The sequence below is a fragment of the Pagrus pagrus genome (assembly GCF_965226575.1).
Source record: "Pagrus pagrus genome assembly, chromosome: 20".
Classification (NCBI taxonomy): domain Eukaryota; kingdom Metazoa; phylum Chordata; class Actinopteri; order Spariformes; family Sparidae; genus Pagrus; species Pagrus pagrus.
This window is the reverse complement of record NC_140207.1, coordinates 3,421,578-3,441,749: the sequence shown is the minus strand read 5'-3', so window position 1 is coordinate 3,441,749 and position 20,172 is coordinate 3,421,578. Positions and strand designations below refer to the sequence as shown.

At 43.6% G+C, this 20,172-nt stretch overlaps 1 protein-coding gene across 1 annotated transcript; it reads right to left on the bottom strand.

Annotated features, from left to right (window-relative positions):
• Positions 1-1,598: 1,598 nt before the first annotated feature.
• On the bottom strand, positions 1,599-19,806 carry avl9 (AVL9 homolog (S. cerevisiase)). The gene is made up of 16 exons (XM_084340540.1): positions 19,550-19,806; positions 17,335-17,455; positions 15,170-15,255; positions 14,769-14,840; positions 13,103-13,192; positions 12,944-13,010; positions 12,121-12,161; positions 12,001-12,039; positions 11,845-11,914; positions 10,713-11,194; positions 10,491-10,625; positions 9,458-9,677; positions 8,315-8,432; positions 8,165-8,218; positions 4,566-4,654; positions 1,599-4,142 (listed from the first exon to the last, which is right to left on the bottom strand). Exons 1-16 carry the CDS (start codon positions 19,631-19,633, stop codon positions 4,024-4,026), a joined length of 1,887 nt encoding a protein of 628 aa, XP_084196666.1. The 5' UTR covers positions 19,634-19,806; the 3' UTR covers positions 1,599-4,023.
• Between the last annotated feature and the right edge of the window lie 366 nt (positions 19,807-20,172).

The following is a 20,172-nucleotide window of genomic DNA, read 5'->3' as shown; positions in this document are numbered from 1 at the left end:
CTAAACGCAGCCATTTTAGCTAGCTAACTGATACAATTTCAAAGGTGGCTAGCTAACACAAATAACAGGTGTGCTTCTGTTTACATAACACGTGACGTTTGTAAATGTGTTTGATTTTAGTAAATCTTTTCTCATAATTTCAAACTAAACTTAAAACTTCTAAGTAGCATTAGCAAGCTAACGTTTGTGTTTTCTTGCTAGCCAAATTGTGTTTAAAAATGGGCTAACTGGTGCAACGTTACAAGAAAAAACTGAAAGCTACCTTTTTTTTCCACAAGGAAATCTTTTTTTTCCGAGTTGGGGGAAAAACCTTTGTTTATTTATTTCCACGTTTTTTCCACGTGTGACTAATTTGATTTTTCAGGATGTTTTTTTTATTTTCACGTGTGAAACTGGGTAGGAAAAAAAAAGTATTTTTCTAGAGAATTTGTCTTTTTTCTTCTTTATTTTCAGAAGACTTTTATTTATTTCCATGTTTGAAACTTGAAATGTTTGAAAGTGGCGGAACAAAAGGTTTTTTCTAGATTTATTTTATTTTGCACGTGTGAAACAGTTGAGTTTATGTGAAAAACCAAGTTATTTTCTTTTCCAGGAGAAAATTCTTTATTGCCATGTACGAAACCGAGTTGGGAAAACAAATTCAAGGAGTCTTATTTCTTTTTTTTGTGTTAAACTGAGTGAAAAAAAACAAAAAACATTTTTAGAGATGACAGTAAAGCTTCATAACCTGCGAACAGAATATAGATTTATGTTGTGTTCGTTGTTCACGGAGACATTTAAACTTCCCCTGAAGGAAACATGACTGGTAACTTGTATTTGAACTTGAGGTTAGTGGTGCACTTCAGCCTCTTGTGGTCAAAATGAGTATTGCAGTACAGATTAGCTCGACAAAAAAAAAGACTCTCCTGCCCAAATTTTTTTTTTCATTGTTTCACACGGGAAAAAAAAAAATAAATCTTCCTGAAAAAATTTCCTGAAAAATCCAGAATTTTTCGTTTTTCACTCAGTTTCACACAAAAAAGAAGAAAAAACTAAAAAAAAATTGCCTGGAAATAAAAATAGTATTTCACTGTTTCACACAAATAAAACAAAAAATCTGAATAAAAATAAAATTTCGCTTAAAATATGAAAAAAATAAAATTTTCCTGAATATTTTGGTTCCACTTGGTTTCACACAAAAAAGTCTTAAAAGTCTTTAGTCTTAAAATCCGACTGCTCGTCAAATATGAGAATTAAATATTTCCATCAAACGTATCAGGATGAAAACATTAGAAGTAGGACTGCGCGTTTAGTCAACAACTAAAATCTGACTGCTCGTGAGACAAAAGCAAGAAAACAATATTTAATCTGTTAAATAAATAATCAAACTGAATAAAAATCAGTGTGTGAACGATGGAACAGGAACGGACAGCACATGGGTGTGTGTTAGTCCGTCCACGTGTTAACCAGCACCACAACAACAACAACAACACAACACACACACACACAACCACCACTTTGTTTGGCTGACCTACATTTGGACCGAGACACAAACCCGGAGGGACAAAAAGAGCAGGATTGTTTCCTGTATGTAGTCGACTGAAAATAAGAGTCTCTGCTGCGTTTTAATCATGGTTTTAATACAGCAATATAGTTTATAATCACTTTCTTCTCAAATACATTAAAAGCATCTGTCAAGAAAAATATTCTGTGAGTTTTAACTTCACGATACATTCAAATCTTTTTAAATACAAAATGAAAATATATCATCAGAGGATACAAAAAGAAACGAGAAGCAGCTTTTTTAGAGCCGATATTTTCTGACACGTCACAAAGAAAGAATCCAGAAGTGAACCGACGACCAGAGAAACGTTTAAAAGCAAAAAAATGAGCCGACGTTAAAAGATTTAAAGACCCGAAAGGGACGACGAGCGTTACAGCTGTGACACTGGACCCGGACAGAACATGCTCACCGGACCGCTGTCAGTCCAACAGTTGTCGAACGTTTGTTGCACGGAGGGAGAAAAAGATCCCGTCAGCGCCTCGACGTGACGGTTACACAACATAAAGAGTCACATAAATACAATATAATGGCTGCTTTGTGCAAAAACACACAACAGTATCGACTCGTTCCAGTGTTGTCGTGACAAAACATGGGACATTTATGAGATTACAAGTTTATACACAACAAATAAATAAGATATCTGACTTAAACTATCTTCAGATTTACTAAATATAGTTCTCCCCATATATATATATGTTTATAAAAAGGCCTGGATGAGGGTTAAACCCTGTCAAACACACGGCTGGGTGCAGGTTCCTTCATAGTTACTAAGGGAGGCGTTAGGGACACGAGGATTCAAGTAATAACATCGTGGTTATTTCAGTAACAGCATTTCATTTTTAAATTATGTCGTAGTGCAGAGCTGATCGAGTCGGGAAGTCATTTATCGAGGAAAATACCAAATATTGTGTTTCCTGCCTCACAAAATGCTAAATTTGCTGCTTTTATTTGTTTAATATCGTCTTAAATTCAGTATTTTATGGGTTTTGGATCGTTGCTTGGAGAGAAAAAGTTATTTAAAAGACGTGTATGGAGCCCAGAAACTGACACAATGTCATAAAATGATTTTTAACAAGAGTAAAAGAAGCTTTGAGTTAGCACTAAAAAGCTTGTAGTTATCTTTCCTTTACCAGAAACCAGTTGATAAAACAAAAATTTAAACTCGTGGCACATATAAGATCAAGTCGCATTAGCTAGCTTACAGTTAGCTAAACACAGCCATTTTTGCTAGCTACCTCTCTGAAGCTTACGTTTGTGATAAAACTACACTAGCCTGTGTATTAAATGTTAATCGTTACTGCATACTTCTCTAGAACTCTTGTAACGTTAGCTAAAACATTTTAGCACGCAAAGCTAACAATAACACAGCTAGCGGGCTATCACTGCTTCTGTCTACATAACATTAACAATGTGGCAGTTTGTTGTTTCATCCCTGACATTTTAACACATGTATGAGTTAATATATTCTTTCAATGCAAAACAAACTAAAAACTTCTAAGTAGCTTTAGCAAGCTAACGCTGTTAGTGTTTTCTGGCTAGCTTAAATGTTTCAGAAAACTACAATTTTGTAAAAATGAACGCTTCTGCTTTATTCTTAATCAAATTATTGGTTTCAGGAAAAATACACATATTTATTAACATTCAATTAATTTATTTAGCTAATTTATTTGAATCGTTTCAAACCTTTAACTACTTTTTTGTAGGCGATTTTTGTCCCATAAACTCAAATATAATTTTATTTAACTATTAATCAAACAAAAGCAAATATAAAAGGTGGATGGTACAAAATTTTCATAAAAAATTAAAATTTTTAGTTCGGTTTGGTCGACTCTCCAATTGATCCATTACTGTTAGTTACATTTTAATTATTATTAATCAGATTTTTTTATTTGTTATTAGTTGAGCTACATGTTTTTACTACATTTGATACGTTTTGGGCTCCATCGATGAGAAATAATTAACAAACTGACCGACAACGAAGATAATTGTTAATTTCAGCATAAACGATTAAAGCTCACTGAGGAACTCATGCTGTTACCACGACAACCACCATGTCACCACAGAGCCAGACTGAATGTAAAATGTAAAAAGGTGCCACAGCTCATCATGCAGCTCTTCTGTCACATCCTGCGACAGATTATTATTATATTTTGGTTTTTTTTCTCAGAAACTGTCGGATCTCAGGACGAACTCTAGAAATATGCAGCAGAGAAGTGAAACGACAGCGTCTGTAGTGTCTCTCACAGGGAAGCATCCAGCAAACACCAAGGGGCGCTCCGAAGCCCGGTTCTTTGATCGACGGCGCCGGCAGTCTCACAGTGGATACGGGGCTGTGCAGTTAGTCCTGTCCAGACCGGCGTCCCGGGTTTTTTTTTAATAGTTCTTGATTCTGAAGATCTCGTCCTTCATTAAAAAAGCAGCTCGTCGGGCTTCACTCGCTCACAGCAGCCGAAAGATCAGCGGACGAGGAGGGTTCGGTTTCAGGGTTTCACCTCCGTGGCCGGGTCCAGGGGGGGTCCGGCAGCGGGCTGGGCCAGCGTGGAGAACCAGGACGACATGGCCGACTTGGCGCTGGTCAACGCTCCGCCCACCGACTGACCTGAGAGCAGAGGTGGAGAACAGCGTGACTAAAGAAGGTTTTCAAAGACATTTACAAAATAATTTTGCTTTTTCGGCTTCAATGTGACGAAGCAACTTCTTTAATCAGAAAGTTGAATTAAATCTCTAATTTTCTGATTTTAGACGGATTCTCTTCGGGGAAAGTTAGTGTCCTGCTGTCATGTTTAACATCTGACAGAATCAAACCTAATGAAAACATATTTAAATCGGCAAACGCAATGCTAACGACGTTTTAAACATTCCTGGATCTGTCTCTTTATCAGGATTCGCACCAAAAGTTAATGAGCGCTATTCTGGACCGAGACTCATCCTCCATCCAAATGTTGTGGAAATCTGTTTGGTAGTTTTTGTGTAAACCTGGTCACAAACCAACAAAACACTCATTGTTTTCGAGGTTTCTTACCTACGACCTTCCCCGTCTGGACGACGCTGCGGCTGGTGGTGATCATGGCGTTCCCGATCTTCTTCCCTCTCTCGCTGTTCTGCACCGAGCTGCAGGAGAAGACAAGAACAACAGAGGGTTCAGAAACACTTCCTCCTCCTCCTCCTCCTCGTGTGACATTGTAGGAAATCTTCCTTCTTTCCAGGAAACAAACTACGTGGAAACTACGGGATTATGTAAGAGCCGAGCGACGGCTGCGTTTCACAACAAATGGGACGGCTAAATGCGACCCGGCTTTATCTGAACCTGGTGCCAGTCCAACATCGCAACCTTTCACACGGATCCCCGCTGACCTGACATTCAGCAGGAATCTCACATCATCTGCACCGGATCTGAGGACGAAGCAGCGTCTCTCTGAGGCGGCACAGACGGGACAGGAAAGACAGAAATCGCTCTGCGACGAGGGTAAATATGGGTCCAGACTGGTTCTGACTGAAGGAAGGATTTAAAGACGAAGTGAAGACTTTAACTTGATGCTCTTACGTCCTGATCCGTCTTTGACAGAAGTAAATAGAAGCAACTGTGGAGATTCAGAGTAAACTGAAGTGTGTGAAACCTGAAACCAGAGAGTGTGTGTGTGTGTGTGTGTGTGTGTGTGTGTGTGTATCTGACGACAGCATCAACACGACACCGCTCTGAGCCCGGCGGAGCGTGAGCTTGGCACCACGACTCGCTGCCTTCTGTGGCGTCTCGCAGTCAGACGGGGCGTCCCGCGGCGCCCGTCACTCACGGTGGACGCCGAGTGGATCCGACCAAACAAGCCGAGGGGGTTGCTAGGCGCTTGTTGCTAGGATCCGTAATCCGGCTGCTCCGACAGGAATCCGTCCTGAGCCGTGCCAACACTTCCTTTTGTCTTTATTTTTCAAAGTAAAAGACCTGCAGTGCTGAATTTTATATTTATTGTGATGACAAAGCTTCAAACTTGACCTCAATTACAGGAAAATGTGTTTAAAACGGGTCAAAGACGTCCAGAATCGAGGTTTAAATGTCTTCCTTCATATTCTGGAAGTGTGAGACGCTCCAGTGTGGAAAAAATGTTAATGGCGTTGAAGCTGTTGTGGCTGGAATAATGGAAACACTGTGGTAAAATGATCTTATTTAACTTTGTCTGTTGGAGTTTCCTCTCCGAGCCTCAGTGATCTCGTCCGGCTGACCCAAATAAACAGCTCCTTACGCAGCGCTGCGCCCACAATAAAGACAGATCCTCCGACAGTGAGCGTCCGCCTGCAGCCGTGCAGCAGCTCGTCACGTGACTCCGCTGCCACCGGCTGCTCTTTGTCCAGCGCCGACGACGGGGACGCATGAAAAACAAGGAGGGTCGGCTGCGTTCGCCCCCCGGTGCTCCAATAACACACATGCAACACAGCACATTCACAAGGAAGTCATGCGTAGGGACAAGGGTTTATTTGTTTCTCCAGGGGACAAAGACTGATGAGCTGAGCCGAGAGGACGGACTCACTAAAGTCCAGGTGACCCAGTGTTCAGGTGCACGATGCAGGCATTTTCCCTTTTTGAATGACGAGTACAGACGACCGCCACCTGGTGGTGTGGAGAGTATCTTCTCTCTCGTGCAGGTTCAGAGCTACAGGGTGGTGTCTGACAGCTGCACCTGTTTTTAACACATGTACAGTAAAGTCTACTTGCAAAATGCAGATCTGTGTTTTTCAGGCTCGAGTGGAAACAGATCAGTCCATCTTTATTATTCTTGGGATTGATAATTGCCGTTAGTCTGTTTTTTGTCCGGCTGACGAGGATTTCAACATCCTTCAGAGCTCCTGACAGTCAATAAACACTCGTCTCTGACGTTCAGCATCGCAGTGAAGACCGAGCCGTCTATCTGCCGACGTGCCCTCGAGCCTCCGGTTTATGAAGGAAAACCTCACGCACACTTTTCCAGATCGGGTGAAACCAAGTCCTCCGACACGACGCTGAGGCAGGAAATGAGACGAGTTTACTGCCTGAGAAGCTCCGATGGCCAAGCGCCAAACTTCCTGCCGGCAACCCCACATCAACCCCGACACCCCAACACCCCCCATCATCCCAACATCACCCCCACATCACCCCCACATCATCCACGACACTCCCACACCGGCTATATCCAGAGTTTTATAGAGCAGCGAGGGCCAGCAGAGCCCCTCTAACCCCCTCCTGCTCCACAAACACCAGCAATCTCGTCTCTACATCAACATCTAACCATCTAAAATCCAAAGACCTTCACTTTACATGATCTCAAATGTGTGTGTGTGTGTGAGGCGACTCCTTCAGATGTCTGGTTCTGTTCGGTCCACGGTCCGCAGTTGTTTTGTTTACTGAGGATTTACGACAAAGTTCACGGAGGCCGTGTCACCGAACACCCGGAGGTAAAGCGAGAGCTCCGCGTCATCACGGCCGAGCAGATCTGACCGTGTCCTCGCCATGAAGCGAAGTTAGGGATGGACACACACACTTGACTACGTGTGTGTGTGTGTGTGTGTATGTGTGCGTGCGTGGCATTTATCTGAAACACTAGACCTGGCTCTCCAGCTGCGCTCGGAGTCGCCTTTCGTCCTCACGCTCTGCCGGACCGAAACCGGAGCCGAGGCTGAAGACGTCTCCAGCTCGGCTTTTTTGAGAATGAAACTCGCTCATAATTAATGAGTTCAGCTGATATGAGACCCCCCCGACGCCTCGACCCCCCCCCCCGAGCTGCTACATCCACCACAAACACATGTAGTGACATCACTTCCTGCTGCAGCACGACACCGACTTAAAGACAGTTTAACTGACTTACATATTTTTGTTTTCTTTACTTATTTACTGTATTTTCTGACACTGTTAACTGTCAGTCAGAGCAGCCACCTCAAAGTCTTTTATTCTGAAGAGATTCTGTTAAAGTTCTGGAGGTTTCAACTCCAACAAGCAGTTAACAAACAGCTGGTCATTACTTTAAACTTTAAACAACATCTGATTTTTGCTCGTTAGCAGCTTAATTCTTGCTCTCAGATCACCGTAATTAAAATAATCTCTGTGTACGAGTCAACAGAACAATATCAGGAACATTTTGACCAAAGTTTAGCGACATATCTGCGTCCAAAAGCAAAACAGAGATGAATTAAAATCTCTAACACACGCCGAGGGATTTATCTGCTCTCAGCTCCTTCAGAGTAAAAGCACAGTCATGTGTCTGAGAGTGAAACAGGAGCCCTGGTGGTTGAAACATGTTGGAGTTTTCATGATAAAGCATCATGATGAAGGCTTTTTTAATATTTCCTTCCTTGTTTGTAACATTTTCTTATACCTGGAGAGGCTGGAGGCTCGTGTGTGTCATGTTTTCTAGCATCTTGTCACCACAAGAGGGCAGCAGCAGGCACGTGTTGGTGTTGCAGCGAGTCATCTGATACAATGAAGTCTGAATGAAAAACAGGTCACAGCTCTGCTCGTGTGTCCCCGCAGGGTTTCATCTGCTGTTTACGACCTTCTGTGTCTTCACATGTTACCGTATTTGACGCTGCTGAGGCGTTTGAGGGCAGATTTACACGACGATGAATGAAAGGAAGCAGCAGGAACAGAAGAAGACTCACTGTGAGAGTCGTAGTTTCACGTCTGCCACGCTGTACTGGCCCTGGAACGGGTGTCTGCAACAGAGGAAGAAACACAGATGTCTTAACACTAATGACACTCAAGTCGTCATGGAAACTCTGGTCCCGTCAGATTCCCGCCCGTCCACTGACCCCGGGGTGATGGCGGCCATGGCGGGGTGCTTGTTGCTGTACCACACTCGGTAGTTGTGGGAGATCTTCCAGGCCGTGATGAACGGAGCGCTGTAATCAGCCAGCAGCCGCTCGTTATCTGGACGGAGACGACAAGAGACAGAAGACAGACGAGGAGACGGCGATCAGCAGCCATTTTCTCCAACAAAGTTAATTATGTGCTCGTGACGTGACGATTACAGCTGCGCCGAGTCTTTACAGCAGAAAATACATCAGCATGAAGCAGAATCAACTCAACCCGACTCAAATAAAGAAGTGAGCGGGTCGGGTGTGTTAAAGGCCGACGATTTAAAGGGTAATTCTGACATTTTTAAGCATTAACGTGTGTTTACAGGTCTTGGACATGTTGTTTTGTTTTGAAAAAGGAGATATTTTATACTTTTCTTTTGTTTTTTTTGTCCTGAAAACTCTTTCAGTTCTCGTCCTTCATTTCCAGAGTAACAATCAGTTTCAGTATTTCCATGAGTTCAGGGAAAACACCTCCAATCCAGATGTTTCCTCTATTCACCTGCCGACCCACGTTTGTTCCCCCGACCTCTACATGTATGTCGTCGCTGTCTATTTTTATTCCCTCCTCCCATTTTCCACTGATATTTATGTATTTTATTGTTTGATGTAATTATTTTTACTGGGATGGATGTTTGCATTGTGTCCTGTCGTGTCGGATGATCAGGTCTTGGACATTTTAAAGCAGAAATTTGACTTTAAAGGATTATTTTTTTAATAGAAAGCTTGTTCTCCAGCAGCCGACTGTCACAGCTCAGATACGGGAGCTTTCCTGAATGTAGTTTACGACTGTTTGACCGCACAAACACAATGAAATCGTTCATCAAATTGTGGTGAAAATAAAGGAAATCAGTCTAAAAAACATACAAATGGTTGAACAGTTGAAGCAGGTCTTTTAAATGAAATCATTATAAAGTACTGTACTTTAAACAATACTTCAATTAATCTCAAATGTATTTAAAGACTCTTGCTGCCTGCAGATATTCTGGATTAATCTCATTAAACTGATTGTTAAGTAATTGAAACAGCCCGTTAATAAAGACGTGAGAAGCAAACAGAGACACAGTGACGGAGGAGTTCCTGTCTGAGTCTTCCCACCTTCCTGTAGCGCCGAGGACAGTAATGAGTGGAGGTAGAGGGTGAACTGGGCTCTGATCCACTCGTCTCCGCCCTCCCAGCCCGTCCCGTCCAGGAAAACGTCGTCGCGGTTCTCCGTCACGTGTTTCACCAGGTAGTCGGCGAAACGCAGGTCTGCCGTCGTCAGGCTCAGGGTCTTCCGGAGCTCGGGGTCCTGGATGTGGACGGCAGCTTCCTCCACCTGCGACACAAAACACAAACGTCCCAGCGTTTTTACTGTGAACTCGGTCAGAACCTCAGGACGTTTATCTTCTTATTATTTAAAGACGTCTGACCTTTCCAAAGCAAGTTACATTTACAGGACATTTACCGACCATGTAGATGTGACTGAAAACGTTCAGAGAGCCAATGAAAAGGTTATTAAATCATAACAGAGGACACTGAAGCAAGAAATATATGATCCACTGAACATGAACAACAAAAGTCCAGAGGAAGAAACTACAAGAGTTTCAGTACGGAGGCCCTGAAGGCCCAAACAAAGCATGTGATACAGCTGAACAGCCGAGAAACGAGGCTTTACGTACGTTTATAAAGCGTGTGGATCAGACCAGCTGTTCAAAAGTTATTAAACATTTAATAACAATGTTTTCTTTAAATGCATCACGGCCAGAAACGGTAAAAAATAGAAATTAACGTTGGATTTTCAAATTTCCAACAGTCTTTAAATAAACGATGTGGGACGAACGCCTCTGTCATGTCTCATTTAAAATATCTGCAAAAATAAAACACGTGCACGAACAAAATCCTGTGAAAACAATGAATTAAGACTGTTTACAGGAGGAGAGGGAAGGTTTTATCCTTTATATAACACTTAAACGCTCAGATATAGAGATATGTTGAGTTCTTGACTTCAGCAGAGCTGCAGGATTAATATTTATATTTTGCAGTAAAAAGTCAAAAGTGAGTAAAAAACGTCCAGAACCTGCTCGGGCCCGGCGGGTTAATGTTTCCACGTGAAACCAAAATATCTACATTTCATACTCGCAGCACTCACGTCAACGATGGCGTCACTCAGGTGCCTCTGCTGCCGGAAGAGGATGTTGGTCGCCCCGGCGACGAAGCCGCGCACCGTCACGTCTGACAGCAGGTGATGCTGCTGCAGGGCCATGTAGGGCAGGCACAGGTAACCCTGACGGGACGGAAGGGAGATTCAAGTTCAGCAAGACTTTGTTCAAACTCCGCTCGAGTGAAACATCTGAATTACAACAAGAGTCACCTTAGTGAAGATGGGCAGCGGCAGGCCGTACTGATCCTCCTCCAGACCCGACACCAGACCCTGGACCACGCCTCCCTGACCGTTGCCGGACTGCGGCTGCACAGTGATGGGCGTCCCCGGCTTGGAGTCGAAGGCGTCCGGGAGGTCAGCGGCCGTCTCTTTCCCCTCCGCCGCCTCTTTCGGACCGCTTTCCTCCAGCACGCTCGGGTCCAGAGTCTCCCAGTCGCTCTCGGAGGACTCCGGCGAGGTGCGCGACGGCGGTTTGAGGAGGTGGTTGTCCCCCTCCGCGCTGTTCCCGGAGGACAGGGACTCTGCAGCAGGCTCGCCCGCCTCCAGCTCCAGCGCCGTGTTGGCGATGTCGGTGACGGACACGGAGACGAACTCCTCGGCGCCTGAGACGCTCTCCACCAGGCTCGGGTCCTCCGACACGCTGCTCTTCGGCCTGTAGTGGGACGAGTCCACCAGGCCGTGCTCGATCATACCTGAACCCGTCGGAGCAAAATGAGAATGTCAGTGCTGTTTTATTTCATTACAGCTAATCCAGTTAGCCTTTAGCTGCCTGCCAGGTTCACTGATGTCTGCAGAGCTTCATGTGAGGCTTCAGATGCTTGAAGAAGAAATAACAAATGATTTTGATCCGTACAGATCATAGTTATAATAGTTGGTTTCTTCAATTAGTTTTTATCATTATTTTGTTTTTTATTTTTATTTCCAGTGTGTTTTCTAGTTTCTAGCTTTAGTTTAATATTTATAATATTTATTAATAATACAATCGAGAACTCAAACTGCCAAAATGTATAAAACAATTAATAAATCATTAATAAATAAGCCATTAAACACACTAAAGATAATACTGACACAAAACGAAGGCATTAATTACTAAATATAATGTGACATAAATGGATATTTATGTTTTAATTTGCTCCTGTATTTATTTAACATTATTTTTAAAGGCATATTAATTTATCATTTTTTGATTTTGGCAGTTCTGGTCCTCCGTAGGCGACACCATAGTCTCAGTAAACACACGTACCAGTGCTTCCTCGTGCTCGTTAGATTGACAAAGACTAAATAAAACTTTGGACGTTTCCTGTATGAGTTTATTTTCTTCATGTATTTGGCCGTTTCTGACCTGGAAACAGTGATAAAACCGTCATCAGAGCTCCAACTAGTCTGTTGACAGGAGACACGTAGAACAGCACCTGCAAACACAATGAACCAAATCATTAAAACGGACGTTCAGCGTCATGTTTCAAACATTTTCTCATCATGACGGAGAAGAACGAACCTTCTTCTCCAGCAGGATCAGCTTGAAGAGGATGAGAACCTGTGAAGGAGAAAGTAACAGGATCACTGACATTGTTACACAACCAGGCAGGAACGTCACGGTTCGGTTTGTGTTTTCTACCTTGTGTCGAAAGTGCAGAATTAAATCTCTGGGAGACAAACCTGAGGACACAAACAAGAGTCAATGAGGAATTCAACATTTCTGACATTTTTGTGAAGTTCACAGCTGACGGGAATCATTATCTGCGTCTCTGGAGCAAGAAAACACGTCAAAATGTTTTATTAATGTGATTTTAAGACGCTTTACTTGGACGTACTAATATTTTATTTAACAAACGTACACATACTTTCAACACCTTTGTCTTTATCCTCATACTTTGTTTAAATGTGCACCAGAATTTGTGTTTAATCTCCTCAGTTTTTAGCCAAAATAAACTTTTTCTGCCAGTTGTGTGTTATACGACATTTGCACTTATATGCAAGATTTTTAATGCAGGTAAATTTGCCAAAAAACAGGCGTTTGGCTCCTTTCCTATTGCCGGTAGACGAGATCGCCTTTATTGTCTGTTTTTTTTCTAAACGCTCCAGAAAACAAGGATCCCACATATCAGATCTCACTTCCCTGCTCTACGTGCCAACAAACACACAAAGACATGATGCTTTTCACACAAAAGGAGGAAATAAACTTAATGTAGAACATTTGCCGAATTTACAAGAAGGCCCAAATATTTAAGAATTTGTTGTAAACTGAGTTTTATAAAGTTTTTAAAGTTTCTCTTAAAGCCAAAACTCACAAAATTGAGCGATTTTCAAAGGGAGTCTGGCGACAAGCAACAAAGATGTGGCCTACATTGGTAACTGTTCACTGTAAATGTTGTTTTCTTTCAGAGATTGAGTGTAAATGGTGAAATAAGATGCAACAGTGCGTTCTGGACTTCACCCACCAAGATAAACCTGTGATCCCTCCAGAGCCGAACCCCTCAGAGAGCCGTTCATGTGGTCGTACAGCTCCTGCGGGGTTGTCGGAGGAGGAAACAGGAAGTGAGTGAAGCTGATAACAGAAAAACAGTAACAGACTAACAGACGGTTTCAGATGATCTCACCTTTAATATGGAGATCTGCGAGAAGTCTTTCTCCTCGAAGTAGGCGTGCGTGATGAGCTGTAGTTTAGCTTGAAGCAGACCGTAGAGAGGCTGCAGATCACAACAAACAGTCAGCACATCACAGGAGCCACAAAAACCTTCATAACTCACTTGTGTCTCATGTTTTCTACCAAAACAACAACGCTTCATTACCTTCTTCTTACAGGATGTGGTCACACATGATATCCTCACTTTACTTTACTTCTGGGCTCGTTAGAGTTACTGCCATCGATCAACACACTGAATTATTTGTTTTTCTCGCCTGCAGATCAGACCTGTAGCTGCCCCTACTAGCTTGAAAACACACTGGGTCCACATCACATAGCCTTAAATCGTGCAAATTTAATAACAATATCACTGAAAATCAACACTTCACGTGTTTTTATGAGGAATTATCCTGTTGTTTAGCAAAAAAAGGCCATTTTGTGAGCTTCACAATCCCCCTGCCTGAGATTAACAGGAACATTAAACTCATTAAACTTCTTTATTTCCTTATTTACACTCACTTTATGCATATAAAATAGTCTAAAACAAGTGCTGAGGTGGGGAAAAAGCCTATTAAAAGAGAAAATTGCTTAAAAAGAGATAAACTTCGACAGCGTGGAGGCTTCAAAACACATTTTAATTATATATTCACAGATTTTAAATCTCATTGGCTATATGATGCATCAATCATCCGGAAGCTGGTGTGTAATTGGCTCAGGAGAGAGAGGAGGCGGAAAGAGGAGTCGGTCTCCCGTCTGTGAAAACACCCGTTGGCTGTTGCAGGCTGCAGGGCGGGCGTAGACGCACCTGACTGGTCAAATAAGGTGTCACTCATCCCAGTTTGATGCTATTTTGTCTCCATTTAAGTGTTGAACACTGTGTTTATTTTGATTTAAGTGTATTTTGTAGTTGTGAGCATAATGAGCAATTGAAAATAACATCATAATGAGCAAATATACGAGTCTAGGCAGTTTGGAAATAGCAAATTTTGATTTAAAAAAACATGATTTTTATATTTTTTCTTATTTATGACATAATTTCAATACTTTTATCATTTGTTATTGTTCATGGACATAATATTTTAGCTGCGGTTGGTTCAGATTTTAAGGAAAATGTAGCATTTAATAAGCAAAACACCAAAACAGGCACCGGTGGATTATTTTGAGTTCAAAGGGTAAAATCAAGGCTTTATGAAGTGATTTCATCGAGATATATACAGTGTGTCGCTATACAGCCTTAAAATATCACAATATTATTTAAAGTGAATATAGTATGACAAACTCCCTTCCCTAAATGTTGTAATACTCAATGTCTGGTGGTAATAACAGTATTTCACCCATAAAGTGAGAAATAAAAGGTGATTTCTCGGCTGAGGTTCAGCTCAGGATATCTAACGGCTCATCCGGGGTCGAGTCGTCTCAACAGGCTCGTAGTGAATTCACTTTACGTCATTAAAACTTGTCTGCGAGTCATTTAAATCTCTGTGGGGACGCATGAAAGAGGACATCACGGAGAAGAAATAAAAAGTCTTTCCCACAACGGATCAAACATTTCCCTGCTCCTGCTACGTCACACGACCGTGGTGAGGTCACGGGCCGCGTTTCGTTAAATCCAGCAGGTAAAGCTTTAAATCTTCACTCACCACTCGACTGAGGACGCAGACGCTCTTCTGAACCGTCTCCCGGGTGACGTCAGCCTGTCGGACCTTCAGGGCCTGAGCGAGGAGGGATTAAAAAATATGAAAGTAAAGATGATGGAGATCAGAGCGAGGCCGCTGCGTGACTCATCGCTCGGCACACGAGCTCACGAAGCAACGTCACGGTGACGTCACGACAGACACAAATAGAACAGGAAGTCAATGTCGTCATTTCGCCTCCAATCAAATCAAGGACACACGAAGAAGAGAGCAGTGATGAGGACAAAAGTATGTGGACATTAGACGAACGAGAAGGAGTGACGGCTCAACTGGATTGGGATGATTTTTATTTATTAGCAAGCAATGAAAAAGACACAAAGTAATAAGAAGAAACATCTCTGACTGACCTTTGCTTCTATTTGGCGATAACATGAAACTCCGTAAACACACTTCATGTCTCCGCTGAGCGGCGGCAGGTGAAAATACACAGTGTCTGCAAAACAACAGGAGAGTCGTGTTAACATGCGCGTTCAGTGTGATGTTTTCTTTAAGGTCATGAATCCATGTGAGGAAGAACAAAGGACATAAGCACTTCCTCCCGATCGTTATCGCTAATCGCCTGACACAAGTCAACAGTGAAGGAAATGTCACGACTGTCAGCCTCCGTTCCCTCTGATGAGGAGCGATGCATAACGTGGTTAAGATCTCCTCTGGACGAGACGGCCGCGGAGTCACAGAGGTCAGACTGGACGTCAGAGATTAACGAGAGGCGACGGAGGCCGGGCAGCGACAGAGCATCTGGACGGAGGCCACAGCTGCAGCGAGCCACGAGCACGGCCGGCTGCAGGGTTCACGTTTTCAGGAACAGAAGCCGATTCTGCTTTCTGAGATCTGAGACTTGACGCTGTTGATCGTCTTGTTTTATTGTTCTTCAGTCTGCGTCTCTAGCTCCTCTATTTCCATCGTGCACTGTTCTTTCTGTTCTGTGATGCTGCGACACCTGAGTTTCCTCCTCGTTGATCAATACCTTTCTTATCTTATTTGGCAGCTGTCAGCAGCTCCTAGCATTTCCCCTGTGAGCAGTGCATTGTGGGACAAAAGCACACACACACACAAAAACAGTTAACGGCACCTATCTAAAACCTGCTCAGTGCTCATGTGGAGTATGAAACTGGAGGGACAGGCTCCAAAATGGCTCCCGAATTGACGTTAAAACTTCGAAACAGACGCACACGGGAGCTTTTTCCACTGATAGATGCAGGAAGTCGACAATAAACCGTCTGAAGGCGTGTGCTCGTGTGATGACTCTGTTAATCTTTAGTAACGTTAACAGGAGCGATATGAGCAACAACCCGCTCATATCAGTGTGACTGCTGCTTTTATGAGCCGCAGTGCAGAGGGAGTCTGTCACGTCGCTGACAGCCGGCAACACACAACACACAACACACAACACACACTGGAGCAGCAGAAACAAAGCAAACACATTATAACACACAGCAGGGACCGATTCAATTTCTTCCAAGTGAAAATGGAAAGAAAAGCAGACGCAGGAGCGACTCTGAGCTGAGCAGCAGCAGCAGACAGATCCTCTGCTGACGGGTGTATTCAGCTGAGCTCTGACTCAGTTCCTGCTGTTTGCCTTCCCAGGACAGGATGAACAGCAGCGGTGAACCACAGGACTGTCACATGACGGCAGCCACAACACACGGGACAGATCGCCAAGAAGACAGTCAGCTCGCTGCTGCCGCTCAGTCCTGCTCTCTCTCTGCAGCCTGCAGGCTCAGACTACACCTGCTTTTACAGAGAGTATCACAGCTTCATCCCTTCAGCGTCAACTTCTATAGAAAAGGTCCAAAAACGACTTTCTGACTCCATTTACCCTGTTTAAAAACTCAATAATGGACTCAAAGTGGCTTTTTTACACCAAATAGATGCATAAAATCTGTAAATACAAACTAAACAAGGCTGCAGGGATGAGACTGGACTGTTTTTAGGCAATAAAATGCATTAAAACATGGAGACGGCACAGATTCAAGAAGCTGGAGTCATTGATCGATTATCCAAATAGTTGTCGATTGATTTAATGAATGAATTAACTGGTACGGCTGCACAGGGACCAGCTTCAGTCACTGCTGTGGGCCTGAAAGTGAGTGATGCAGCGAGCAGCTTGCTCTTCGCCCTGGGTTTTGCCTCTCAGGCTGCAGTAGTGCATTGTGGGAGTTGTTTAACCATATGAACAATAAGTTTTTAAATAATCTTGCTCCTGCCGTCATTACATTCGTCCTGCCTACTGTCAGTTCTTCTTTAACTACAGCTTGACTTTATCCAGATGTTTCTTTGCAGGTTTGGGTGACAAGTTCAGATAAAAACCGCCTGTAGTGACTCAACAATAAACATCCACAGATAGAAACGTCTGGACTCCATCGCTCCCTACAAAATGCACGCAAAGTCCGCGAGTCTGCCTCGAGGGCGGTGCTGTGCAGACTGCAGTGGTTTTAATGTTGTGGCTGATCTGTGTACAGCTTCGCTCCCTCCACCCTCTGAAACCACACACACTGTGGGTGTGACGTACCTTCTTGGTAGTTGTGCGCCCCGTCAGGCAGAGCCAGGAAAGGGAGGTACTTCCACTCCTCTGGCAGCAGGTTGCTGTCATGACCTTCGTCTGGCAGCAGCGGCGGGTACGAGAACTCAACCTGAGACACAGTCAGAAGCTTTTCATTAACATCTCGGTCATGGGAGAGTTTCCTCCTGCAGGTCTGAGGCTCTGCAGAGGAGTCACCTCTTCATAAAACACTTTACTTGTCATATGTTGCTTTAAAAACACACTTGTTCCCTGTCTGTCTGCATTATTTTAATATGTTTTCACTCTTTTTTGTGTGATTATGAAGGTTTTTCTCTTTTGTTATGATGTGTGAACTTTATTCTGCTTCCACCGAGCTAAAGAAGAAGCAGTCTGCAGCTCCTCTCCGAGGCGCAGCCTCCTGCCAGCGGTGACGGTTAATCTCCGACAAGATTAACCTGAAACCTGCTGGTCCTGAACGCAACAATGCTTCGCCCCGGAGCAGAGTGCACTCCCTCAGGGCGAGGCGCTGCTGCTGACTGTGGAGGAGCGATGCTCCAATAAAAACACATCTCTTCAATCAGCTTCCTGCCAGAGAAACAGATGGGGCAGGTGAATAACAGAAGGAGGGGGGGTCCAGAGAGGCTGAAAGAGAAGACGGATTAAAGAGCCAGAACCTGATCTGATACCCAGCAGGAGATCGCTGACCCCTATCAGATAACCTGCACCGCCCAGAGGCAACAGCCCCAACACAAAGAGCGTCCGCTGTCTCGCTTTTACACCAGAAAATGTCTTTTCCACGTTCGGCCTCTGAACAGCAGCTGCTCACAGAGTCGCTCCAGATGGAGAGCAGCGACGACAACGGGGCTCAGTGTTCAGCTTTACGGCCTGTGAACTTTATGACTGTAGGAGATGCATCAGAGGCGATCGCAGCGAGCGCCTCACGTGCACTTTCACTGATTAGCAGGTGTTAAACGCTGCTGCCGTCGTCGTGCAGGAGGCAGACGGCTGATGTCTGAGAGAAATGTCACAGCTGTGCCAGAGTTTCACTCTTTACTCTGGTCGATTAATCCAGCAGTCGATACAAAGACAGTTAATTTCCAGCTACTCTGATGAGATATTGATCGCTTTTCAATAAAACATGTCACATTTGCTGGTTCCAGCTTCTTAAACGTGAGGAGTTGCTGCTTTTCTTTGGGTCTTTTGGTTTCGGACTGTTTGTTGAAGCATTTGAAGGCGTCGCTGATGATTGATGTGGTGATTTTTCACAGTTTTTTGACATTTTAAAGACCAAACGATGAGACGATTACTTGTGAAAATAATGTGCAGATTAATCACTTATAAAAATATTTGTTGGGTGGCTTTATTAGCTGATATCTTGCACACGTACCTTTGTAAATAACATCTTTTCGGATAAATCTCGGGGCTTAGAGACACCAGACAAGCTGAAAGGAGCCTTTTTAAGTTTTCTTTTCTTTTCTTCCAGGTGAGTCGACAGGATATGTTGGTGAACTCTTCCTTTTAGCATCACTGTTTGGTGAAACAATTAATTCCTTGTGTTTTATCTGTTCAGTAAGTTTAATCTCTTGTGCAAGAGAAACAAATTACACAACTTCACAACAAGAACACACACATGTCTCAACTTCGATGTGTGCTGCAGTTGATTGCAGCACTTCTTGAGGGGAAACTGGCTGTTTATAAATATCAAACACAGTCTTAACTCAGATTAAATGCTGGATTAAAGCACCAGCAGTCATCCCCAAATGATCCTCTCACTGCTGACATCCAGGGGCTGCATCAGCCGGCTCTATCTGACAGCCACGTTAATAACAGGGAGGTAAATCTTGTCCTGTGCAGAGACAGACAGAGGATCCAGGAGCTCTGAGAACAGCCTGTGATACAAACCCAGCGCTGCTGCTGAGCACACTGAAGTGAAAAGATGTCCAGGCTGGCAGCAGAGCACATGTTACATAACCCTGTGAGCCCAGAGCCAACAGCTGATGTTAAACACAAACCTCCCTTCACTGCATGTCAGCGGCTCAGCCTGCAGGGCTGCTGCCTGCACAGTGCCACAGAGACACCGTCAGTCAGCTGGATGAGGCTCCACAGCCGGCAGGACAGACGGACAAACAGCGGAAATGACCCTTTTTTAAAGAAAATCAATCCACAAGGAAGAGATAGCTAGCTAGCAGTAAGCTAGGCTAGCACAGAGCAGGGGTTCACGCACCTGACAGCCCTTTTTGTGGTGAAATCCGACCACCACGATGTGAAGCACCGGTCCCTTTGGGTCGTCTCTGCCGTGAGGCTCCATCCCCTCCCGGTGTTGCGGCGGTCCGGTGCTGTTTCTGAGCTCCGGACTCGGATGTAAACACGGCGAACAAAGACGATGTTTCCCCTCCGAGGAGCTGCAGCAGACACGAGCACAACACAGCCGAGAGGAGGCTCTTCCGCTTCGTCCCACTGCGGCGGAGGACGAGCCGCGCGAGAGCGTTCACTGCTCAGCACTTCCGGCTTCGTCTGAAAAAACGTACATGGCGTTTGAGAGGCCTAATTTTGGTGGATTTTTAAGCATTTTTAATATATTTTTTAGTTTTTCTTACTTTATTTAGAACAATATGTTCGCGTTTTGAGTTTAATGAAAATAACACAAACAAATAATGTATAATATGCATATACCATGTTATTTGAAGGCAATCACTTAAATGTATTGCCAAAACTGAATTAAAACGACTTTGTAAATTAAAATGTTTAATTCTTTTCCACGTAAAAAAAAAAAAAAAAAAAGTTTAATTAAGCTGTCATTCTTCTTTTTCTGCACATTTCATATCAATACAATTATGGTAAAAAAAA